This window comes from Pseudorasbora parva, chromosome 15 (assembly GCF_024679245.1).
Source record: "Pseudorasbora parva isolate DD20220531a chromosome 15, ASM2467924v1, whole genome shotgun sequence".
NCBI classification, from domain to species: Eukaryota; Metazoa; Chordata; class Actinopteri; order Cypriniformes; family Gobionidae; genus Pseudorasbora; species Pseudorasbora parva.
In genome coordinates, this window is record NC_090186.1 from 30,162,239 (window position 1) to 30,187,384 (window position 25,146).

Here is a 25,146-nt window from a genome sequence, read left to right on the forward strand (position 1 = left end):
TATGAATACATAGGCTACATGACCTTTATTTTACAATTACAACTGAATCTATTGATCTTAACTGTAAAAGGAAATAAGCACAAAATAACCATGTTACCAAATACTAATACGTAATATAGTTGTGCATGAAAGAAAATTAATTGCTTAATTTTCATGCAACTTCTTAGGGTTGATTTTTATACAGATGGATGGCCTTATAGTGCATATAACCTCCATGTAATAATGTGTAAATTAAGATGAGGGTTGTGACCTATACACAATTACCCCCTGCATATTTAACTCTGTCTGATTAACGCAGGACGGTAAGAGCATCTCTCAAGTCTGAAGCAAGCAGTCTCATCACTGTAGCTCTTATTTGTTATTTTGTGCTGCCATCATTATTCAGGTCAATGGGATTGAAGAGGAAAGGGCAAAGGTTATTGAGGAGGGTTTGAGCATGATCACTCTCGTTTTTACTCTCCCTCTCTCATATCAACACAGACACTTGATTTTTTTTTTTTTGTAAATAATGTGGAATTTATTAACAGTTGAACCTGAACCATACTTGTATTTACATTGCGGAGATTAATCATAAATCAGATTGTATTACTCTGCTGCCATCTATCGATGGAATGTGATTTAAGGAACAAAATTTGATCAATTATGATTAAATTAGCCTAATAGATTTAGACACGATATGTGTTCATGCTATCACTGCCAGACTAAGTTGGTTTGCTGTTTTTTTAGCCTGGTTTTAGCTGGTCACTCGGAAACCAGCATTTAAACAAGCTAAACTAGCAGAATATAGCCCGCTATGGCCACCAAGCTGGCGACCAACTTAACCAGATGAGATGAGACCAGCTTGGGCTGGCTATGTTCAGGCTTGTTGATTATAGTCTCAGCAATATCAGAAAATTAACCACATTCAAGAAGGAAAACGCATCCCAACCCATATGGATTTACCATAAGAGGGCGACATTGCAGCATCAGCCGCCGCGTTTTTGTCGTGTGCTATGTCATGTCCAGTCGCGTTTGCACTGTCATTTACGGGGCTTGACCGTAACTTCTCGGGGGTTTGGTCCGCCGAATATCTTGGTCCAAACTCCAAAGCGGGACAGGCTTGATGTGTGGCCATGAACAAAAACGGAATTTATCTGAGCCAGGAGACGGTCACCGCTGCTCATTTCCCATGTTTTCATTGTCAGGCTAACGTTACCATGCTAACCTCAAAATTGAATACAGTTTAAAGAATTTTCAGAGCAAACACTTTTTCAAACCCCAGCGAGTGTTTGAAATAACCTGAAATAATAACGCAACAAAGCGCGGAAAGCATGGCGCTTGGAACATGTATTGCGTTTTTATTAGCAGACAGTTATGATGCTGAAGATTTTATGTTTTTCAAAAAAAATGCGACTCGCAAACGCCGGGAAGCCAGGTGAATAAAATCTGTGTTCTGTATCACCGTTTTTGCTTCATTTAGTCGGTCTAAACAACCAGCTGTGACTATAGAATATTCATTCTGTTGCCCAACCTGTTGAAAAATCCATGTTTCAAACGTGGTTGCTCTTCATTTGCTGGTTGAGTGCAAAAACCTATTTTTAATTCCCTCAATGATGCAAATGATTATTTTGACTATGTCTGTATTTTAATAGAACAAAGCTGAATACTGAACAAAGTGATAATGTGCAAAGGTAAGATTGGTCCACGCAGCATTTGGTAGAATAAATATTATAATGACGTTAGGGAAATATGCTGTTAAAATTAGTTAACAACATGTTTTCTTTACTTCAATGAGCTCACTGTTTTGCCTTCAATTAATACATGCTTGTTTATTAATTGCCTACATTGTTAGCTAACTGTGTGATAGCTAATGTGTACATTTCTGAAATCCAACTTGGACAGATCACTCTTTGACATGCATTTTCTTTAAAGCTACTTTGGAACGATATGCATTGTGAAAAGCGCTATACAAATAAGTGTGAATTGAATTATTCTTTTTCACATATCAGAGAAGAAGAAAGCGAAGTTTTCAAAACTGTGCTGCAAAGCTTGACAATCAGTGAGTTTAAGAGTCACTTCCAGCTGACGGCAACTCAAACTGAGGTACTTAAGTTAATGCATGGTCCTACCTTTTTTTTGTGCTAATCTCCTTTCTATTTTGTAAACATATTGGTTTCTTTTTGTGTTTGTAGGAATTAGTACGGCTGCTGGCTCCCTGTAAATGGACTGCCATTAGGCAAGAGGGATGGACAGTGTGGCATGCTGTGCTTGCTGCTCTTTGGGCGCTTTCTACTCGAGAGTCTTACCACAGTGTGGCAAACCGCTTCCACATCACAGAGTCACTCATTTGTGATCAGTTGGATGAATTCTGCACCCTTATTACAAGCAACTTGGCTAATGAAATTCACTGGCCTCGGGGAGAGGAAGCACACATGTCTGTTCTGGGCTTCTTTTCTACTGTGGGCTTACCAGATACACTCTGTGTAGTAGGAACTTGTGTCATTCCTATTGAGAAGCCTACTGACGTGCCAAATCCAGAGGTATATAGAGATGCAGAGGGGTTGTACTCCATAAAACTCATGGCTTTTTGCAACCACAAGGGTCGTTTTACTTATGTGTCTGCAGAGAACCCAAGAAACTGGCATAACTCAAGAGTACTGTTAGCTACAGAGATTGGCAAGGCATTGCAGGAAGACCCAGTGGCTCTCTTACATGGCAAGCACATCATAGGTGATTCCTCCTTTGCGCTTTCAGAGCACTTCCTAACCCCGTTCCCTGATTATGGAACAGTCGGACAGAAAAAAGTATGTTATAACCAGAAAGTGCAGTCATCTCTTGCAGTGGTGCAAGGCTCCATGCATACTCTGAGATCTCGTTTTCATAGGCTCCAGTTTCTGCAGAAGGATTCCATTCGTCAAACCAGCTTGGCCGTGAAAGCGTGCTGTATTTTATACAACATGTTCCTAGAAACGTACAATGTGCCAGTGGACTGCATGGTAGATGACAAAACCCAAAAACCCTTCCATGAACTACCTTATGGACACTCTGGAAGCCTTGGTGGAATATCTAAAAGACAAGACATCGCAGCCATACTTGGGCGAACCACTAAAAAAAGAAAATGCATGTTTAATTAGAATTTTTTTTTCAGATTTGCATATGAAAATTAATGAAATATGGTGATAAAATGTCGTACTTTACATTTTAAGGTGACTTTTGTGTAAACAAGTCAAAAATCAAAGTAGTGATATGTCATAAAAAATACAAATACTGAATAAAATAAAGTGTTTGTCTAATAAAACCACATTCTCTATGAAGGATCTAAAGTTTTCATCTGAAAATGATTTAAAATCATTCTGTGGTTCATTTAAATGTATTTTATGCATGCATTTAATGATCCATTCAACATTATGGAATGTATTTAGATAGTTATTAATAATAAATAATTAAATGTTAAATAAAACTATTTAGTTAAATTATATATAGGCCTATGCATATTGGATTCCTTTGTTTGGCTGAGAACCTGTGTAAGGGGTTTGTACATTTTGAAAACCCTGATCTAAAGTTTGTATTGGGGTTCAAATTACAAAATGACAGCACGAATAATTAAAGAAGAAAAAATCCAAACAAACGGTGTAAAAACAAGTAAAACGCGCACGCGTAGAACACGTACACTTACTTAAAAACGGCGCACAGGTTTTTCGTAGTTCAGAACTCGACAGCAAGCGGCTAGGTGTTATTAAAACGCCACAATAAATGTCTGTCGTGTTGTGCGTAGAAATATATTCATCCTTTATACTACAAACAACCTTATCGCAGTACTGTAACATAACATTTGTTTTTAAATATGCATACACATTTTGTACATTATCAACTTAGGGTGGCAAAGTCGTAATAAAAATTATACGAACAGCGGGGACTTTAATTTTGAAAACAATCGCTATCGTGGCTGAAAGTGCGTGGACGCTGGCTTCCCTCCCGCATATGTGTCTAGTGCTAGTGGAGCGACCGATACGGCGGCAAGGCGGCAGAAAAAATCGGGGTTTAGTGCCGCTGCGAAATGGCTGGACAACAGTTTCAGTACGACGACAGTGGCAACACCTTTTTCTATTTCCTCACGTCATTTGTGGGGCTAATAGTCATCCCAGCCACCTATTACCTCTGGCCCCGGGATCAGAATGCGGGTAAGGCCCCGTATGCTAATACACTATCAGCTAACCAGTTGCCTGTCGCTTGCTGATCAGCCTTGATAACCAGATTAAGTATCTGTTGAGATTCCAGTATTTAGTAAAACGAATGCCAATAGTAAATCCAGTAATGACACCCAGTAATGACACCAAGGGCTCGCTAGATTGTTAATGTGTGGTTAGCAGCTGACCCTTATTCAAAGCAACTAGACTGGGTGGGATATGTATAGTATTTTTGAAGTGTCAGTAATTGATCACAATGCAGATATTTATACATAAGGCTTTTCAGGTTCAATATCTACTTGAGCTTTGCTACCATTTCATACCAGCCGCCTTCGTTAATGTAGTGGTCATCCGTTCAGTAGGCTTATTTTCTTATGTCCTCTTTTGTTTACGTGTGCAAACGAACACATTGCTTCAATCGACAGATCTGATCATATAATATATTGCAGTGCATTTTTTTTTGTCTGTTCTCTCTGCATGGCATTCAGTGTTATGTTACGTGTTATGAAATGTATATTCACCTTCTTTCATGACTATATCTTTCATGCACATGTTGTTTAAAAATAGACATGCTATTAAGTCAAGACAAAGTTGATAAAATTCGCAACGATAAATCCAGCCACAATGGCAGGCAATGGCATGTAGTTTCTGCAGGCTACATGGAAGAAAATACAGAAATAAACAGCAGAGCTAAAAGTTACATTTAGTATGAAATGTATACAATGAAATACAAATGTAAATAAATATATACTTGTATTTAACAGTATAAGAGTATAAACAGCTATAGATACAGTGCAGATGTTCAGCTGTGTAAATAAGTATGCAGTGTGTGTAACGCATAAGTAACATTCAAGAAAGGGGTCATTAGGTTCTTGGTTTTTACAGCACACCACAGGTTAATTTTTGTTGTTGTGTATGTCCATATAAAGTCCTCTGTCTAGATAGTAAAGATAGTCTTATTGCAAAAAAATCATTGTATTTTGTTCATTTCTGTTATATAACAACATTTTGGCACACTTTCAGGCAGCTTTTGTAATCTGGCTTTCAATCTAAGAGGGGCACAATGGGTCACATTCAGATAAAAATATCAAATGCCATGAGTTTGTAATAGACCTTATTCTGGGAAGCGTCATGACAGGTATCAAAGCGAGCCAATAGCATTTGTTTAAAGCTCCTTGATCACTTATTTTCCACAGCTCATGTTTTCTGGACTTTTATGTCCACTGAATTTTCTTGTAAAGATATTTTTGCAGTGTTTCGTCTGCAGAACAAATAAATAATAACAGTATAACCCACTGAAGAGATGCATGTCTATTTCCTCACAGCCTTATTTTCATTCTCGTTAAAAATCAAAGATGGCACTGCTGTGGATGAGGATATACCCCACTAACTAAAAAGTACTGTAGTGCTACCATGCTTGGGCATGTTAATGATAATATTGTTTCTTGCACTTGTACTGTAAATACTGTGATTCGAATATGGTATGCATTCAGAATCTACCATGAAATATATCAACATACCATTATTATCTGAAAATATCAGTGTACAAAAGCAGAGCACTGTTTTCGTATGGCCTGCATGTTTGTTTGCATGGTGAGTGAGAATCAGATTGCACAATTGTGTATTTCTATTCTCATTCTTGTCTGTTTCCTAAATTAATTCACAGAGCAATTGCGGTTGAAGAGTTTACGAAGAGTTCATGGAAGATGTCTGTGGTATCGCCTTCGGCTTATGAAATCACAGCAGAGCATTGTTCCAACACTAAAGTAAGTGATTTGTTGTGTTTAATTAGTGTGTTTTAGGGGAATTTTGCTGTCTTTTTGCAGTTTGTAAGCTTTTTGTTTTTAACATGCATAAATTATTGCAGTAGTCTTTTTTGCACTGGGGAACATTTGCATTTGAACAACAGTATCTCGATGATGCAGAATGCACTTTTTTTTTTTTTTTATTTGCTCTTCATGCCTAAGTATTTTAAAAGATATAAAACATATATTGTATTATATGTTAACATGTATATTAAGTGCTTGGTTCTCTGAAAACATTATTTATTATTATGAATCACCAGCAGGTAGGAAGCAGTTATTTCATGTTGGTGTAACTTTTTTTATTTTTATTAGGATATTGATATCACACTATTTCATTTTATTTCTGAATTCTCAGAAAGTGATTTAGATCCATTTGATCCATCAACTTTTATGAACTTATTAATTTTTCAGCAAAACAATGATCTCAGACACTCTGCACCAACTATTTAAAGCTCAATGTTTGCATCAGATGCATGTAGTATTCAGAAACATCCCATATTTAATGGTTTAAATCTGCTCTCTTTGCTATTTAGTCAGCATTACATATACATATACTAATTAAAGGGGTACTTCAGTGCTGGGAAGATGAATCTGTATTTAAACTGGGTCATTCATGTAGTAGAAATGTGAAATTATTTTTGAATTTGGTGCTTTCTAGAATGAGCAGTGTATTTTTGTATCATGGGAATGAAAAACTACAATTCCCAGAATGCTTCGCTACCCTGTGAGGCCACTCCCAAAGCCACCACTACTGAATCACTTTTACTTTCCCACCACAGCGTTCATCTTCATAAAATCAGTTCAGTTAGAGAACAGACACTACAATTAAAAACTGAAAGTGTCTGTTCAATATATTGTGATTTAGCCGCTGAGGAAGTGTCAGGACACACGCAGCAGGAGTCAGATTAAACATCGGGATGAGCTGAATGAGCTCTCGTGATGAGAGCTGAGGTAAACGCGTCCATGCTCGCTGCGGTAGTTCTTAGCGCTTGTTCAGTGACTGGCGCGTTTTCAGTTCATGCTTTTGGAAGATTAACTGTCATAGGAATTAACTTGAGAGGTTAAAATACTCACTTTGCTCCGCCGGCAGCACCGTTTCCATTAATGCCTGAGCCGAGCTGAGCTGTGAGTGCGACCCATCCCCCTTGTGCGAGTTGAAAACATGCGGAAATAGCTCCCTCTGCTGGCCGTAGTCTTTAGCCTCTGGCCAAACATTCCAAAGATGACTCAAATCGAGGATATTTGCGTCACTGGAGTAATTTTTCCAGAAATAAAATGCATAAATCTCTTGTCTTAGGGGGACATGAGAGGGGGGAGCACGATCATTTGAATATACTCCAGGGTTTCTACTGATAGAAAGCCACATGCTAATCACTGAAGTAGCCTTTAATTGTACTGCATATGTCTATTTAATTGTAAATTTTGGTTACAAACGAAAATTCACTGTTTTGTTGTTGTTCTATGTCATTTTAGAAAAGCAGCCCTGTTGTTTGGGTGGGCAGTATTTCTTTTCCTGGCCTATAAGGTGTCTAAATTAGATCGAGAGTACCAGGAGTATAACCCCTATGAGGTCCTCAACTTGGACGCAGTAAGGACGCCATTCTTGCTTTCTCTCATGTTAATCTTGTTCTTTGTCATTTTAATCTCTAAAATGTTTCTTCTCTAGATTAATAGATCCATTATGTTTTTGTTTAGGGGGCATCTGTTGCTGAGATTAAGAAGCAGTACAGAGTTCTGTCTCTAAAACACCATCCTGATAAAGGTGGAGATGAGGCCATGTTCATGAAACTTGCTAAAGCTTACTCAGCGTAAGACTGCTGCCGCCACCCTTTTTATTCATAGTTGCATTTTAAATTGAATGTCGTGTTATTTATGGTTGTTGCAACTATTTTTTTTTGTGAGAGTTGGTGTTGGTGTTGCAGTGTGTTGTTATAGGTGCAGAGCAATACAATTCATAAAAGCTGTTCATAAAAATGTCATCCACTGTGCCAGAATTAAATGCTTAATCTTCTTGAAATACCCACGGTGCACCTTTGTATTACTTCAATATGGCACAGTATTTAAGTTTTTGAAATTGTTTTCCACACTCATACTTTCTCACAGTTTGACTAATGAGGAATCACGGAAAAACTGGGAGACATATGGCAACCCTGATGGCCCAAGAGGTGATTTCTTTAACTTATTGACTTGATCGATCATTTAGTGTTACCGATGCTAAAAGAAAATTTCACTCTAAATTAGTGACAAGTTTTGGAATCGCTCTTCCTGCATGGATTGTTGACCAGAAGAATTCCATGCTGGTAAGTTCACCTACTATTTTTTTCTATCTTTCCCCAGATGTCATTTAAGGCTGTGTGTCCACCAGAGTGTTTTTTCACGTAGCTGGCTGGCGTATTCAATTGTTTTCAATGGGAGCATCACGTTTTTATAACGCCATGAGCGTAATGAAGGGCTGAGTGAGCGAGTATTTCTTGCTCAAGCGTTGAGCGTTCAGCATTATTTACCGTTCACCTAGAGTTGAAGGATGTTCAACTTTGGGTAAAACGCTGTGCTCATCACTGTCACTTTTCACCCAGCTGTCCAATCACAGTGGAGGAGGGGCGGGACAAATACAACACCGTCCAACCGCCACATTCTGCTTGCATTGTACAACGACAACAGATGAAAACAACAAACATAATAATGGAATAGAATCATTATATCAAGAGCCAGAGAAAAACATTTACATGTTATCTCCAATTTTATATAGAATCAATACAGAAACAAACTACCTGTGAAATTAGATACTAATAACACTTGCGCAGATATTCCGGATCATAACACGCATAGTCTCAACTGAAAAAAACGCTGCTCTGCCAAAATGCTCTTAAAGGGATAGTTCACTCAAAAATGAAAATTGTCATAATTTACTTACCCTCATGTTGTTTCAAACCTGTATGAGTTTTAAAGTTCTGCTGAACACAAAATTAGATATTTAGAAAAATGTTTGCGACCAAGCAGATAGAGCAAACATTCACTTCCATAGCAGGGAAAAAATACTATGTTAGTGAATGGTTTGTCTGTCTGCTTTGTTACAAACATTCTTCCAGATATCTTCTTTTGTGTTTAGCAGAACAAAGAAACCGTAAGTAAATGATGACAGAATTTTCATTTTTGGGTGTGCTGTCTCTTTAAGCGCCCATTTTCAGCAGAGCAGCTAGCATTTTCAGCTTGCTAAAAATGCTTTGGTGGACTGGACATGCGGCCTAAGTGTAAACTAAAAATGTGATAAATGCCCCAAAAGTAAAATAACTGGCAACATGTTTGCTTGTGCCTTTCACAGGTGCTGCTGGTCTATGGGTTGGCTTTTATGGTCATACTTCCTGTGGTTGTGGTAAGCTAGTCTTTTAGTGGCAATCAATAACTTCAGATTTAAGAGAGAACATGTACACTACTGTTCAAAGTTAGAATGTGTTTGAGAAATGTCTGTTATACTCAACAGGGCCACATGTGTTTGATCAAAAATACAGTAAAAATTGTGATATTGTTCTATATAAGCGTTTGCTGTTTTAATATATATTTTTATTCCTGTGGTGACAGCTGATTTTTTTTCAGCAGTTATTATTACATTCTTCAGTGTCACAAGATTCATTAGAAATCATTCTAATGTCTAATTTGGTGCTCAAAAGATATTTCTTATTATCAATGTTGGGTCATGTATTGGGACACCCTTCCAAATCATTGAATTCAGGTGTTCCAATCACTTCCATGGACATATAAAATCAAGATTTTAGGATTATGCAGACGCTTCTACAAACATTTGTGAATGAATGGGTCGCTCTCAGGAGCTCAGTGAATTCAAGCGTAGTATTGTGATAGGTTGCCACCTGTGCAATAAGTCCATTCGTTAAATTTCCCCACTTTTAAACATTCAACGGTCAACTGTTAGTGTTTTTATACCAAAGTGGAAACAATTGGGAACAACAGTAACTCAGACAAGAAGTGGTAGGCCATGTAATATCACATAGTGGGGTCAGCACATGAAGCGCACAGTGTGCAGAAGTCACCAATTTTCTGCAGAGTCAACAGCGACAGACCTCCAAACTTTGTGTGGCCTTCAGATTAGCTCAAGAACAGCTAATAGATATACTATAGATAGATATACTATAGATATACTAATAGATATACAGCTAACAGCTATATATTTTTCTGGAGTGATTAATCACGCTTCTCTGTCTGGCAATACTTGCCTGACTGCATTGTGCCACTGTGCACTGTAGGGCTGTCAACGAATATTCTAAATTTGAATATATATTCAAATATTTAATAATAATAATAATTTTATTAAAAAAACTACAACAAAAAAAAAAAAAACTACAACACAACCGCTGAAGTAGAGGCATGGCTGTCTGCTTTGCTCATGGGTCGGCTCATGCGCATGTGGGTTCAGGGACCGGTCACAGGAGTAGGACTGTCAGGCACAGCGTAGAGAGAGAGAGAGAGGTCTGTCTGTCTGTCTGTCTGTCTGTCTGTCTGTGGTCTTGGCCATTAGTTGATTTACTTGTTTTTGTGTAAGTAATACGTAGTCAAATATGTTTAAACTTAAATAGGCTACCTATACAAGTAGTTATGTCTCTTTGTATTAATTTATCCTGTAATTGACGTAATGCGTGTCATTGACAAAATGCCAACCAGATGTTCGAATAGTTTGAATATTTGTGTTTTTTAGAGGGAATATTCAAACGTCCTTTTTGAGCAATTTTGACAGTCCTAGTGCACTGTGGGAATGGACCCTTACTGTTACATGACTGTGCACTAGTGGACAAAGAAAGGTCCATAAAAACATGGATAAGTGAGTTTGGTGTGGGGGAACTTGAATGGCCTGCCCAGAGTCCTGACCTCAACCCGATAGAACACCTTTGGGATGAATTACAGTGGAGACATCCTCTCGTCCAATATTTTAGTGCCTAATCTCACAAATGCGCTTCTAGAAAAATTGTCACAAAATCCCCATAAACACACAGCCTTGTGGAAAGCCTTCCCAGAAGAGTTGAAGCTGTTATAGCTGCAAAGGGTGGGCCAAATCCATATTAAACCCTATGGATTAAGAATGGGATGCCATTAAAATTCATTTGCATGTAAAGGCATCCCAAAACTTTTGACAGAATAGTGTATTTTTTAGGATTCTTTGATAAATAGAAAGTCAACACCTGTAATAGAATTTAATGCATCCTTGTGGAATAAAAGAGAGCAATTCATTTAAAAAAAAACAAAAAAAAACACTGACCCTGGCCTGAACTTTTAAAATGATAGTCTACCTGTTGGTTCTTTTTAAACACGCATTTTGCAAACTGCACTATAAAACCTCTTTTATTGATTTCCATTGATTAATGTACTGATAAACTATAGTAACATATGCATTTGTTTTTTAGGGCACATGGTGGTACCGTTCCATCCGCTACAGTGGTGATCAGATCCTGATCAACACAACTCAACTTTTTATGCACTTTATGTACAAAACACCTACAATGAACATGAAACGTAAGTGAACACCTAGAAAGCTGTAAGTTCACAATTAAGAACTACTTTATGACAACCCTTAATGAATTTGGTAGGGTCCTCAGACTAAGTCTATCCTCTGTTTGACAGGATTGGTGATGGTCTTGACAGCAGCATTTGAGTTCGATCCTCGTAGTAATAAAGAGGCCATTATAAGACCAACAGACAACATAGAAGTTCCCCAGGTAAAATGTTTAAACATTTAAATGCATTTTGTGCCAGAGATTTGGCACAGTACTTATTTGAGTAATTACAATTGAACTGAGTACAATTAATTACAACTGCATTCATTTACTATAGAGTCATGGTAACGGTTTGATTTATAGTTACTTACTTGTAATTATGCATAATTATTACTATATTATGTTCTTGTAGTAACTTGTAACTGCATCACCTTAAAGTCAAGTGTTACCAAATTTCTTATTGTGAATATAACGCCTGGTGTTTTTCTTTTTGCAGTTGATTCGGGAGCTGGGGAACATTAATGTTAAGAAGAAGGAGCCTCCGTTCTGCTATCCCTACAGCTTAAAGGCTCGAGTCTTATTACTTACACACCTTGCCAGGATGGATGTTTCTGAGAACGTAGAGGAGGGTAAGCATTCACGCACACCTCTCAAGTGTCAACATTTATTTCTGTAAGATAATACCACAACAACTACCTGTCTAATACAATTCCATTACATTTCAAGCATTCAAGCTATAAATTGCTAGAATGTTCTCTCCTTGGGAAACAAACCCATAACCTTGTTCATGCTAATGCCATGCTCTACTAGTTGAGCTACCTAAACTGTTTGGGATTGTTATTAAAATTAGCCCATGATTTACTCACCCTCAAGCTGTCTTAGGTGTATATGACATTCTTCTGTCAGACGATTACAATCGGAGTTATGTAAAAAAATGTCCTGGCTCTTCCAAGCTTTATAATAGTGGTGAATGGATGCCCAAAAAAGTGCATCCATCCATTGTAAAAGTAATCCACACAGCTCTGGGGGTTAATACAGGTGAATTGATGAGTTTGTTTAAGAAAAATATCCATATTTAACATGTTATAAAGTAAAATATCTATCTGTCAGACCGCCTTATGTATTCTTTTTACGAAAAAACAAAAACATAATTGGTGTCAACTAGGGCTGGGCGATATGGCCCAAAAAAATTATCACGATATAATTTAGCATATCAGTCGATATCGATAAATATCACGATAAATGTAAAATGTTTATTTCTTTAAAGTTTAAAGGCATATTTTTGCTCCTGAGTGAAATATGTAGAAAACAAACAGTTAGCTGTGGTTTTAAACTATCCTTTATTGTCAAAACATGATAAACACTTCCCAAACAAATGAACAATTTATTTAAACTGAGGTAGATTTATTTATTAAAATCTTAACTGTGGTCAGCATTTTTTTACTCAACACTTTATATCAATAATATATCATTATACAGGGCTTGAAATTAAGCATGTTCATGTGCTTGTCCTTCGAACAAGTACATCGTTCAAGCTTGTCCAAGTAAAAGATTAGCTTGTCCGGAAAAGTGTGTGTGTGTTTGTGTGTTGTAAATATAATTTATTCTGAAGCAATATTCTCACCAGTGTTCAATCAGCTTTGACATATTTAAATCTGCATCATTTGAAATATGTGATATTTTCACCTTTTATAAAGGGCATTTTCCCTTAATCTTATTAAATATAGGCTAAGCTTCATGTTTCATTTTATATTTGTAATTTTGATCAATACATTTAATTAAAATAAAACACTATAAGGGCTGTTACCATTCAAATTAAATAATTTACACTGAAAAATTACAACAGCATTAAATAATGTTTTGAGATTTGTAGTTTTGAATAGACGAATAAGACATGTTGGAAAGTATGTTTAAAGATCAAATTAAACCACCAGTAGGTGGCAGCAGGTGGCCGTCTTAATGAGCGAGTCATTGAGTCGTTCATTCAAACGATTCATTCAAACAATGAATCGTTCATTTACACAGGTTGTTGTGAGACGCGTTGCGGTCCTGCTGTGAACGATTTTCGCAGCTTAAATAGAACAAAAACGCTCAATATTGCATCATATATATTTAATTGTGTAAGTAAACACTAAAAACGCAAATGGTCAAAAAAAAACCGTTTTAAGAAACATTTTGAGACCCCTTCTCTTGCCTCACAGTGGATTGGTCCACCGTGCATCTCACCGACACACACACACAAACACACCTCACCGACAGTGGGCTGGTCGGGAGAGAGAAAAGTTCAGTATTTGTGGATCTCCAGTAAGGGCTGTCTAGTCTATTTTATTAATTTTAAACACCAGATGACATTATTTCTCTTTTGATACAGGCGATGCGGAGTCATTAATACATCACCAAAGACAAACAATTATGATAGCGATGTACAAGTCCGATGTTTTAGTGATTATAGTTTGGTAACGTTAGCCTGTTGTAAATAAGTCACCCACTACAGCTAACAAGGTAATAAGCCGGTGTGTGAATGTAGTTAATGTAGATTCACCGCTGTGTTGGGCTGCATGTTATATGGAAGGACTTTGAAGAAACACGATAATTTAATAATTAAATTCCGTGTGGTGAACGTGAACCTATGATAAGCAGTCCACGCACGTCGCTCTGTTATATGTCGGATGGGATCGCTAAAATATCTCCAAACCACTCAAGTTGAGCGAACTAACTTGTCAACGATATCTGTGTCCCCCGAGCTGGCCTTGAGCGCTGCATTTTCTTCACTATTGCTCATTTTTATCGCTCCACTTATCTCCGATCCTCCAAGCCTGTCAGCCATATGGTCAGCCACAGACTGTAAACATTACCGCGTGCAGCACGCAGACGCCCGGTCTGCAATACGCATGCGCAGCATTACGCATAGCGCGTAAGCATTATATCGAGAATTTATCGACCTGTTGTTATCGTTTTATCGAGGAAAATTATATCGTGATAATTATCGTTATCGTTTTATCGCCCAGCCCTAGTGTCAACTAATGATGTCAGATGTAGTTTTAAGTATGGATATTTTTCTTGTAAAAAACCTAGATTCGCTTCAGAAGCTTTTATTAATTTCCTAGAGCCGTGTGGATTACTTTTATAATGGATGGATGCACTTTTTTGGGCTTCAAATTCTGGGCTGCCATTTTATAATGCTTGGATTAGCCAGGACGTTTTTTAATTTAACTGATTTTATTCACTTGAAAGAAGAGCTTGAGAGTGAGTAAATTATGGGATAATTTTATTTTTCAAGTGAACTATAGGCTATCTTTAATGTGAGTTAACTGGCATTTTTGTATCTTCTGCAGATCAAAGGTTTGTGGTGAAGAAGTGCCCTGCTTTATTACAGGAAATGATCAATGTTGGCTGTCAACTCACTATGATGGCAACCAGTAGAGGAGGTAACTTGAATTTTCAAATATGGACACATGGACTAAGGCTTAATTTTTATTCAACAATTTTATTCAACTTAATTTTCTAACACTAGAGTTCAAAAGTTTTTAATTTTTTTATTTGAAAGAAATTAATACTTTTAATAAACATGAATGCATTAAATTGATAAATGACAATAAATACTTATTACAGCATTTTTATTTATAACTGCATTTGTTTTGAACTTTCTATTAGTAATTGAGCCCTGAAAGGTAAAGGAATCATGGATTCCACAAAAAAAGAGAGAAAGAAAGCAGTTGCTGAGTTCAGTTGCTAACTACTTCAACATTGATAATACATGTTAGAATGGTTTCTAAAGGACCATGTGACATTGAAGACTGGAGTAATGGCTGCTGATCACAGGAATAAATTGAATTTGAAAAAATATAATAAAACTAGGAAAAATATTTTTTACTTTTATATGTTTTTACTTTATTTTAATCAAATAAATGCAGTCTTGGTCAGCATAAGAACCTAAACATTCGAATGCTTGTGTATATAAAGTATTAAACCTGATTAAAATGTGTTTTTTTTGCTTGTGTTTGATCTTATAGGCCTTCGGGCTCCCAGGCTGACGTCCATAGAGAACTGCATGAAGCTGTCTCAGATGGTGGTTCAAGGACTGCAGGAGGCCAAGTCTCCTCTGCTGCAGTTGCCCCATTTTGAAGAGGAGCACCTCCGATACTGTATCTCTAAAAAGGTACATCTTTCACAAAGGTGTTAAAGGGATCTGGTAGGGCAATTTGTTGCTTTACTATAGTATAATGTAGCTATAAAACCTGTGGCAATTTATTTTGTAAATCCATGTATAATAATAGTTAGCGGTGTGAAGGAATTTGCTACATCAGTTTTACGTGCACTTTGTAAGTTGTGTAGACTGCTCTGCTTAAATACAAGTTTAATTCAAACCATAGTTACATACCCCATTTAAACTATGGTTAATATGAAAAATATATGTTTTCCACATTTTTAAATATGGTTACCCTCTCTCATTCTTAGTATAAGGTGCGGACGTTGCAGGATCTGGTTAGTCTAAAGGACTCTGACAGGAGAAACATGCTGAGATTCCTTGGGGAAGAGAAGTATGATGAGGTCATGGCAGTTCTCGGGAGCTTCCCGTACATCAACATGGAAACCAAACTTCAAGGTGGGTTTAATCAGTGTTGGTTCATGCATACATTTAACAACAAAACATTACATGTGATTTAAATACTTGAACTCTGTATGTTTCATCTCTCCACAGTGTTGGATGACGAAGATAGCAATAACATCACAGCAGGATCCATTGTCACAGTTACGGTTACCTTGACAAGGAAGAGAATGTCTGTAAGTAGTAAATTTATGAGAATATCTCCATTTCTCATCTCACTTCAAGGGGTAGTGCTACTTGACTATAGTAGTTGAATTGTGTGTTGTGTGTGTATACCCATGTTGATTATGGTCATGGAATAGCACCTTGCAGTTGCAGCAGGCATCCACAGGAGGTCAATGCTGAGCTTGTTTGTTTTTTTGGATTAAATTTTTTTTAGTCTTTATAGACATTTTAGTCTTTATTATTTGAATTCTTTAATACTACTACTACTACTAATACTACTACTAATAATAATTTGTATTTAAATAACACCTTTACAACACACAAGGTCTCTTTACAAAGATTTTAAGGAACAGAAACAAATCAACATCAAAGCACAATACACATACCAAGGAAATATACAACAGAGGTCACTTACAAAGTTAGGTTAGAGATACAGACAAGGAGGGATGCAAACATAACATGGTGTGATTTACAGAGCAAGAGCTAAAGAGTTATAGACAGAGAAAAAGTGTGTATTTAAGTGGTTTTTGAAGGAGAGCAGGGAAGATGATTGGCTGATGTCCCGAGGAAGCGCATGCCACAACACTGAAAGACCTGGCTCCCATAGTCACCAGACTAAATTTAGGGGTGACTAACAATCCCCCGGTAGATGATTGGAAGGAGCAAACAGGAGCATAAGGCTGAAGTAAGTCAGATAAATATGTAGGACCATGGTTGTGGAGTGCTTTGGAATTGAGATATATAAGATAGAATATATAAGAGCTATATAAGAGATATTTTATAAGATAGAATCTTGAAGTTTATACGCAAAGACACCAGAAGCCAATGAAGGTGATATTGGATTGGAGTAATGTGCTCAAGTCAACACAAGTGGGCTGCAGAGTTTTGAACATATTGTAATCTCTTAATATTTTTAGCTGAAAGGCCATAAAGAAATTAGTTACAGTAATCTAGTTGAGATTTGATAGACATGTATAGCAGTTTCAGCATCCTGCTGACTAAGATAATCGAATATGGGCGATATTGCATAGGTGGTAAAAAGCTGTCTTTACCACTTTACCAATGTGATCAATAAATGAAAGAGCAGAATCAATGAGAACACCACCAAGATTTCGAGCAGTCATAGAGGGCAATTATAAACTCACCATCCAAATCTTATCAGTTGAGCAGATCATTTAGACAACAGATTAGCCCCTTTCACACTGCAATTCCGGCAAATACACGGATAATTCGACCCGTCATTTGTTCCCGGGCCGCTAGATTTTGTCCATTCACACTGCCAGCGAAATACCGTAATATGTGCGCTTTCACACACAACCCATAACGGTTCCGGATCGAGTTGACACGTGACATCCGGATGCTTCAGCGCGGATAGTAAGGAGCTCCGTGGTCTCGACTTGTGTCCAGTTTGAGCACATTTCTGCTTGTTTAATTTTAGTTAATTTCTTTTGTATATGAACACTTTCTGCGTTTAAAACACCGACTAGCTCTTCTGGCACTGCAGGGTTGTATTATTGAAAAAAACAAGCTCTAGGCGTTGCACGATAACTACGTACACGTTGCGGCATTAGTTTTGGCTTTTGTTCACACAGCGCTCGTCCCGGGTCGAATCCCGCAATGTTACTAGGTCCCCGACCCGGGTTCAAGCCGGTAATCAATTCCGGGACATGGTTGCTTTCACACAGAAGGCGACCCGGCAATGTTCCGGGAATATTGCGGGTCCGACGTGCAGTGTGAAAGGGGCTATTTAGAGGTGGTTTAACTTGCCCGAGTTAAATTTAAGGTAGTTAGCCTCCAACCAAAGCTTGAGTTTCTTGACGCAAGTTGTTAGGTGGAGGAAATACTGAGGTTGAAGGTGTCCTGAAATAAATCTGAATGTCATCAGCATAACAGTGGAGGTTAAACTCACTGTTTGATTATTTGTCCAATTGGCATAAATAGTGAAAAGTAGAGGGCCCAAGACAAAACCTTGTGGTACACCTCAAGATGAATTTGTGGATTTAGATGGAGATGTATTTTATATGTATTTATGCTTTATTATTTGGATTCTTTACTCACAACAACATTGTACTAAATTTGTATTGGTGTTTGTGTTTAGGAGATGTTCGAGAAAGAGGATGATGCACCTCTACCTACGGAGGAAGCGAATACAGAGGAGGTAGTGATTATTTTAAGCTACACATTAATCCAACACAATATTATAATGATTTAAAAATGCATATTTACATCTTGCTCTTTGCTCATTGTCATGTCTGAATGTTTAAAATTATTATTTTGTCCTTTTTCAGCAAGGTGATGCCAAAAACAAAACGAAAGTTTGGCAAAATAAGAATAAAGGAGCTAAAAAAGCTGCCAAGTCCAAAAAGAAGAAACTAACTAAGAAGAAACCAGTCATCCAACAGCAAGCAAAGGTAGACAAGGCCAAACAGGCCAATGGCAACGTGGCAGGAAATGTAAGTAACCTATAACTTTGTATATTTTCAGTGGTATATTTTTACAGCTTTTGGCTTTTGATAAAAATTACCTTTAGTTTTAGTTAACATTAGGGCTTTGCGATATTGAAGAAAAATGTGATATGCGATATCTTGTTAGATAATGCGATATTTGATATGCGATACGATATTGCTAATAGTGTGTAAAATCTATTTAAATGATATTTTAAAAAAGTATTTAAAAACTGAGAATGATACAATTTATGTTTCACATTCTTTCTGGGAAAAGAAAGCATTGCTACAACTTCTGAAAGTTACCAGCAGTGTTTTAGCAGGATCTGACAATATAATTTTAATATCAATGTAAACAAACAAAAAATGTAATGCAAATATTTAAATACAAATACAAAAAACTGATCATCAAGAACATCCAGGTAAACAAATACACCTGAACCAGGGGTGGATGATTAAAAAATTAAAACATCATTTAACATGAAATAAATACACACGGATACATAATAATCTGCAAAGGTTATTCAGCCTAGAGCACTGATTGATTTTCTCTCGTTCTTCTGTTGTTGGCAGGCAGCTTTACTATTTTAACCGCCTGTCACTTTAAGAGCTAATGCACGGATCCTATTGACACTCATTCGGTTTCTCTTTTTAACATCAAGCAAGTCACATAATAACAGTCGCGTGCCCTGACGATTCTCTGCTATATGCACTGAGCTAAAACGTACACTTTTCACAATGTTGAAGTAGCCTATTACAAATCATTCAGATATTGCATGTGGTTGCAATTTGCATATTGCGATATGTACATATTTTGATATATTGCTAAGCCTTAGTCAACATGTATTCCTTTTCAAAAGATTAAGGTCAGTAAGTTTAATCAGTAAGAAATAAGTACTTTTATTAATTAAGGATGCATTAAATTGATGCATATAATGTTACAAAATATTTCTATTGCTGTTTTTTTTAACTTTCCAGTCATCAAAGAATCCTGAAGAACTGTATTCAACATTGATAATAATAAGAATGTTTATTGAGTGTCAAGTCATCATAGTAGAACAATTTCTGAAGAATCATGGGACACTGAAGACTGGTGAATGAAAATATGCTGAAAAATAAGAAAATAAGGCTGCTGAAAATTCAGCTTTGCCATCACAGGAAAAAAGATATTGTTTTTTAATTCTAATATTTCACTACATGCCTGTTTTTACTGTATTTTTCTATTAAATAAATGCAGTCTTGGTGAGCATAAGAGACCTAAAAAAAAAAAAACAACCTTTCGAGCGCCAAACTTTTGAATGGTAGTGTTTATACATGTCTTATTCATTCATTTTAGTCAGTTTTACTGTGATGCAAATTTTCTGTGATTTTATTATTGACAGAAAAAACTAATATTTCATCCCATTGCACATTCATGTTTTCATTCACAGGAAGTTGTTGCATCAAAAGAGGAAGAGGACGATCTCTCTGATAAAGGCAGTGAATCCGATGAAGCTGAGGCAAATAAGGACTCGCCCAGCGAGAGAGATGAGGAGAGTGACAAGCAGAGTGACACAGAATTGGACGAGATTGCCGGGGACGATGAGGAGGTGTGTGTTGTATCCCTTGGATGAGTGGCTGTTGTTGGTAGTTACTGCAGTGCAGCTTTCCATAACCAGCACATCTTTTCTGTAGGAATGGGAGGCCCTACAACAGAGCATTCAGCGTCGTGAAAGGGCTCTATTGGAGACCAAGTCTAAGGTCACACACCCTGTCTACAGCCTGTACTTCCCTGAGGAGAAACAGGAGTGGTGGTGGCTCTACATCGCAGATAGGAAGGAGCAGACGCTGGTGTCTATGCCCAATCATGTGTGCACACTCAAAGACACAGAGGAGGTGAGGCTACAAACACCTGTTTGTGCTCTATCACAATTTTTCATTTTTTTTTTTAAAGGAGGACATTATGTTGCTCAGTGCTTGGACAGTCATGGAATTTTAGTATATCCAGGTTTTGGTTTGGGGGGGGTGTTATAATTTCACCAACAGTAATACTGGATTGCCTCCACCAAACAGTAATTATGAGCTAAGTAAATCAGAACACTGAGCACCAATGTGTGCGGGTGAACCGCTAGTTTCTCTTCTGACTGCGTATCTTTTACCATCTATGGTATCTGCCACTGAAACAGTTCTCTCTGAGACCAGAGTTTGGCACTGCGCCTTCCCATCTTACTGGCAAAGCTCTGGTAAGATAACCGGAGGTTAGATTGTTGTTGGTTTATAATGTTATACAGGGTTTTTTCTGCATAGAGAATTACGAGACGGCCGCCTTGTCTGTCAACAAAACTCAGACAGGCCGACAATTGGGGGTTAATTTACCTTTCTTTTTTGACCATACATGTGTGCATCCCTGAGTGCTCAAAATTGTGCTAAAGTGTGTGTTTCCTGGATGCCCGAACCGTGAGAAACGAATAAAAGCACATAAAAGTGCCTTATCAAAACCGCAAAATGAAGGGCTCTAAGTCATATTCTCACGCTTGTGTTGTGGTGCTTCGTGAGTTCACGTCAAAGGCCCAGACAGAAGACAAAGACTTGAATAAAAGTCATCATTTAGATTTAGTTTTTGTGCTAAAAATGTTTCTTGTCGCTTCATAAAATTATTGTAGAGCCACTGTGGTGAAATGGACTTTGCAATGACGTCTTTAGTGCCTTTTATGGGTCTTGAGAGAGGAAATGTCATTGCTGCCTTTGAGCCATCAGATTTAAACAAAAATAAATTCATTTGTGTTCCGAAGATGAACAGGGGTCTCACAGGGTCTTACACAAAAAAATAAATAAATAAATATATATATACAAAAAACAAAAAAATGTATATATATATATATATATATATATATATATATATATATATATATATATATATATATATATAATATAATATACATTTTTTTGTTTTAGTTAACTTTTAATAACCTGAAGTGAATGGTATGCAAAATGTTCATTATTGAATCAGTCTGAATGATTTTTAAAAATCCTTTTCCACTAATCATAATTGACTGGTCATGGAAAGTTGTTAATGAAAGTGGGAACCCAAAAATCTCTTTATTATTCTAATTTGTTCATAATTATGGCAGTAAGTTGTGGCATTCTATGATTGTGCACTTCCATTTAGAGCGAAGCAAGATTTTCAGTCAGCTAATTAGGTGGGTTTTTTTTGTGTGTGTGTGCAAGTCTTATAATAGGAAAACCCAGGCATTCAGAACTGGAATACATAATGGGAAAAACAAATCACTAAAATAATTGCAATATGGTGTGCTATCATTTTAATATAATAAAATGGAAGTGTGTGTGTGTGTGTGTGTGTGTGTGTGTGTGTGTGTGTGTGTGTGTGTGTGTGTGTGTGTGTGTGTGTGTGTGTGTGTGTGTGTGAGAGAGAGTGTCTGGCTGAATGGCGGTAGCTGCAGAGTCTCCTGCGCAGCAGTTTTCCCCATAGCCTGTTGCCAGGCAACCTCCATACTGCAGTGTCTGTCTGGCTACAGGACAGCCAGATGCCTGTCATAATTCTGTCTGACATAGTGAGTGCTTCCTCTCTGTGAGGAGCATGAGAATGCAAGGATGTAAACAAAAGGGTCATAAATCACCCCATATCTCCAAATTACTCCTCCGTATTAGATTTGGCTGAGTTGTGTGAAGTGACCAATAATAATGTAAACTTCCTGTTTGCCTCAGGTTGAACTGAAATTCCCCGCTCCATCCAAAACCGGAAACTATCAATATTCTGTGATTCTCAGATCAGATTCATTCATGGGATTAGATCAGGTCAAGCCACTCAAGGTCAGTTTTTTTGTCGTTCTCTCTTATTTAGAAATGCTCCTTATTTGTTCATTTTTTTTTTCAATATTTGTCTAAAGTATTTTATGCAACAATACACACGCACACAAGGGTGTATATTTGAATATATTTTAAAAGTAATTTTGTGATTGCAAAGCTGATTTTTCTGCAGCCATTAGAATCTTTGCGATCTTTAATTGTCTTTCGTTATAGCTGGAGGTTCACGAGGCGAAGGCGATGTTGGATAACCACCCACAGTGGGATATCCCAGAAACTGAGGAAGAGGAGGATGACCCAGAGGACAGTGATGGCATTGAGGAGTCTGAGGAAGATGAAGAAGACAACGACTAAACCAGTCATTTCATGCAGACTTGAGCACAGCTCATACACCCATGTGCCCAATCATGCGCACACACAGACACACACACACACACATGCTCCCACATGCTCACATAGCCCCAGACCATTGCCGTCTTCTGGGCCGCCACACACCGGAGGCAAACAGGAGACAAGGACGTTGACGCCCCATCTTCCTGTTTAAAACACTCATGAATCACAAATCTGTCTGAACCGTTTATTTGGCCAATCAAAGTAAGACTTGAGGAACTGTTGGTTATCTTTCCCTGCGTTCATCCAGTCGTTATCGGTGGGCTGTCACAGTGGTTATTTGTGGAGTCCAGCTGTGTTTCAGATTCCTCTCCACTTGACGAAAAAGATGTCTGACCAACCAATGCGTCGGGAAAAATAAAAACCGGAGTACCGCTGAAAAATCACACCTCATGACTGTCATTTTTCAATGTCGCCGTTTATGCTTCAAGGGTGTTTTCTACCTTATCATTTCGTAGTTTATTAGATATCAGATTTACCAGGTGTTTCCACTTTTACGAGGCTGTGTGAAGTGTAATCTAGAGTGAGCACAAGGACACGGTGCGCTCAGAGCTGTTTGAGCGGGAATTATGGGGGAAGGGGCAGTACTGCTGTGGGTTGCATCTTAAATTGTCCTCCATTGTCATGAAGTGTGAAAAGTCAATACATTTATAAATCTCACCTATCTTAACTACTTCCAGCTTCTCGTCACAAGCGCAGGTTGTCTCAGCCTCACGAAAATGACTGCAGACATTCCACAGCCAGGTCTACTGTTTAGTCCTGATTTAACTTTTAATGTTGCTTTACCTAGAGCTATCGTTCCGCTGTTTCACAAATAAGCAGGTAGTTATACGACTGATTTCACGCCAGTGTGTATTAACGGCCTAATTTCTTTTAAACCCCAAAATTCTAACTTTTGAATATTGAAATGTGAATTTTTTTTTCTCTCCCCCTTATATATTTCTCCCACTGACTTTTTGAACTGGAAACAGAAAATTCCCCACTGTTGCAGAATGCGGTTGTTACAAAGAGCCTATGTTTCTATCGTGAATGTACACAAGTACAGATCTTTTCTCATCAATTTGTTGGTCGTAAGTGCAGTAAAGGATCGTTGGGTGGAATTTAAACCAAAAATAAATGAATGAATGGCTTCAGGACTTTTGGTATCCCATGGATCTGTATCTGTCAGTTTATAGATTATAGATAGTTTATCTTGAGATATATATATATATATATATATATATATATATATATATATATATATATATATATATATATATATATATATATATATATATATATATAATAATTTTTTACATTCCACTCATCAAATATGAATGCCTTATTCAATGAATAGAATTTTAAGTGGTCACAAATATCACAAATGCTTTGTGATGCAAAAACACCAATATGAGTGATGGGAATAATTGAGGGTCAGTGTTTATCTATAAGTTTTTCTTTTGTTTTTGTGCGTGGCGGAATGGCAACAGGGATTAAAAATTAAGGGTAGATATAAAAATTCTTTGAATATGATTATTTTCGTCCCATTTAAATGTTTATTTTGCACCAGTGGGAGGTCTGAAAGCGTATTGGAAGTGCTGATTTAGTGGTTGTGAAAATGCTAGTCTGGTCCGTTTATTTATCAATCAGTGGGAGAGGGTATGTTGACTTATAGGAAATTATTTGAAATGTAGAAATGCATATGAAATGATAATCTCTCCATTTATTGTTAATTTTCTTTTTTTCAATTCATGAATTTATGACAGGAAATTGGGTTTTCTTGTTTGTTCCCAATAACTAATGTATTTTATAGTTACATTTGGAAAATTGCAAACATCTGTAGAAAGTTATTTTACTTATTTCCCTTTGTGTTAATTAGCATAAACACAATGTAATCTTTATTGACACGGGGAAGTGTCATATTCTGGCTGCATGTAACACACACACACACTTAACCAATTTTATAAAATGATAATGGTTTTGCAGATAAATAGACATTTTTAGTATTATAGCTTCAAAAAGGATTGTAGCCTCAGAATACATGCTGTGACTGAAGCGCACAGATTATAAGAATTCATGTCTCCGCATACACACACACACAAACACACAAAGAGAGAAACTTGCCGGCCAGAAAAAGGGGTGATTGCCTAGTAAACAGTATCTGCCACTTTTGTTTACAAGAAAACTGTCATTGTAAATGGAAAATATATATTATTTGTATTTAAATAAAATAACTTTTTAAATGATTTTCCTTTTGATTACACATGATTGAACAGCTTTGAG

At 37.1% G+C, this 25,146-nt stretch overlaps 2 protein-coding genes across 2 annotated transcripts; both read left to right on the top strand.

The window, feature by feature from the left end:
• The first annotated feature begins 656 nt into the window (after positions 1-656).
• Positions 657-3,280, top strand: si:ch73-257c13.2 (uncharacterized). Its single transcript, XM_067418613.1, has 4 exons — positions 657-1,414; positions 1,632-1,670; positions 1,989-2,082; positions 2,172-3,280. Exons 1-4 carry the CDS (start codon positions 1,311-1,313, stop codon positions 3,111-3,113), a joined length of 1,179 nt encoding a protein of 392 aa, XP_067274714.1. The 5' UTR covers positions 657-1,310; the 3' UTR covers positions 3,114-3,280.
• Positions 3,281-3,735: 455 nt separating this feature from the next.
• Positions 3,736-23,270, top strand: sec63 (SEC63 homolog, protein translocation regulator). The gene is made up of 20 exons (XM_067417658.1): positions 3,736-4,160; positions 5,833-5,932; positions 7,445-7,559; positions 7,667-7,779; positions 8,075-8,136; positions 8,213-8,271; positions 9,294-9,344; positions 11,383-11,491; positions 11,600-11,694; positions 11,969-12,101; positions 14,808-14,900; positions 15,486-15,631; positions 15,931-16,078; positions 16,175-16,257; positions 18,345-18,404; positions 18,535-18,699; positions 20,121-20,279; positions 20,365-20,565; positions 22,396-22,500; positions 22,711-23,270. The coding sequence occupies exons 1-20, from the start codon at positions 4,037-4,039 to the stop codon at positions 22,846-22,848; spliced, it is 2,259 nt and encodes a 752-aa protein (XP_067273759.1). The 5' UTR covers positions 3,736-4,036; the 3' UTR covers positions 22,849-23,270.
• Positions 23,271-25,146: the final 1,876 nt, after the last annotated feature.

Excerpts from the sequence above, each read along its gene's own strand:
- si:ch73-257c13.2 (XM_067418613.1), top strand. The coding sequence starts at position 1,311 with ATGGCGCTTGGAACATGTATTGCGTTTTTATTAGCAGACAGTTATGAT. Across the intron at positions 1,415-1,631 it reads CGCAAACGCCGGGAAGCCAG|AACAAAGCTGAATACTGAAC; the intron begins GTGAATAAAATC and ends GTATTTTAATAG. Across the intron at positions 2,083-2,171 it reads TGACGGCAACTCAAACTGAG|GAATTAGTACGGCTGCTGGC; the intron begins GTACTTAAGTTA and ends TTGTGTTTGTAG.
- sec63 (XM_067417658.1), top strand. The coding sequence starts at position 4,037 with ATGGCTGGACAACAGTTTCAGTACGACGACAGTGGCAACACCTTTTTC. Across the intron at positions 15,632-15,930 it reads GATACTGTATCTCTAAAAAG|TATAAGGTGCGGACGTTGCA; the intron begins GTACATCTTTCA and ends TCTCATTCTTAG. Across the intron at positions 16,079-16,174 it reads CATGGAAACCAAACTTCAAG|TGTTGGATGACGAAGATAGC; the intron begins GTGGGTTTAATC and ends ATCTCTCCACAG.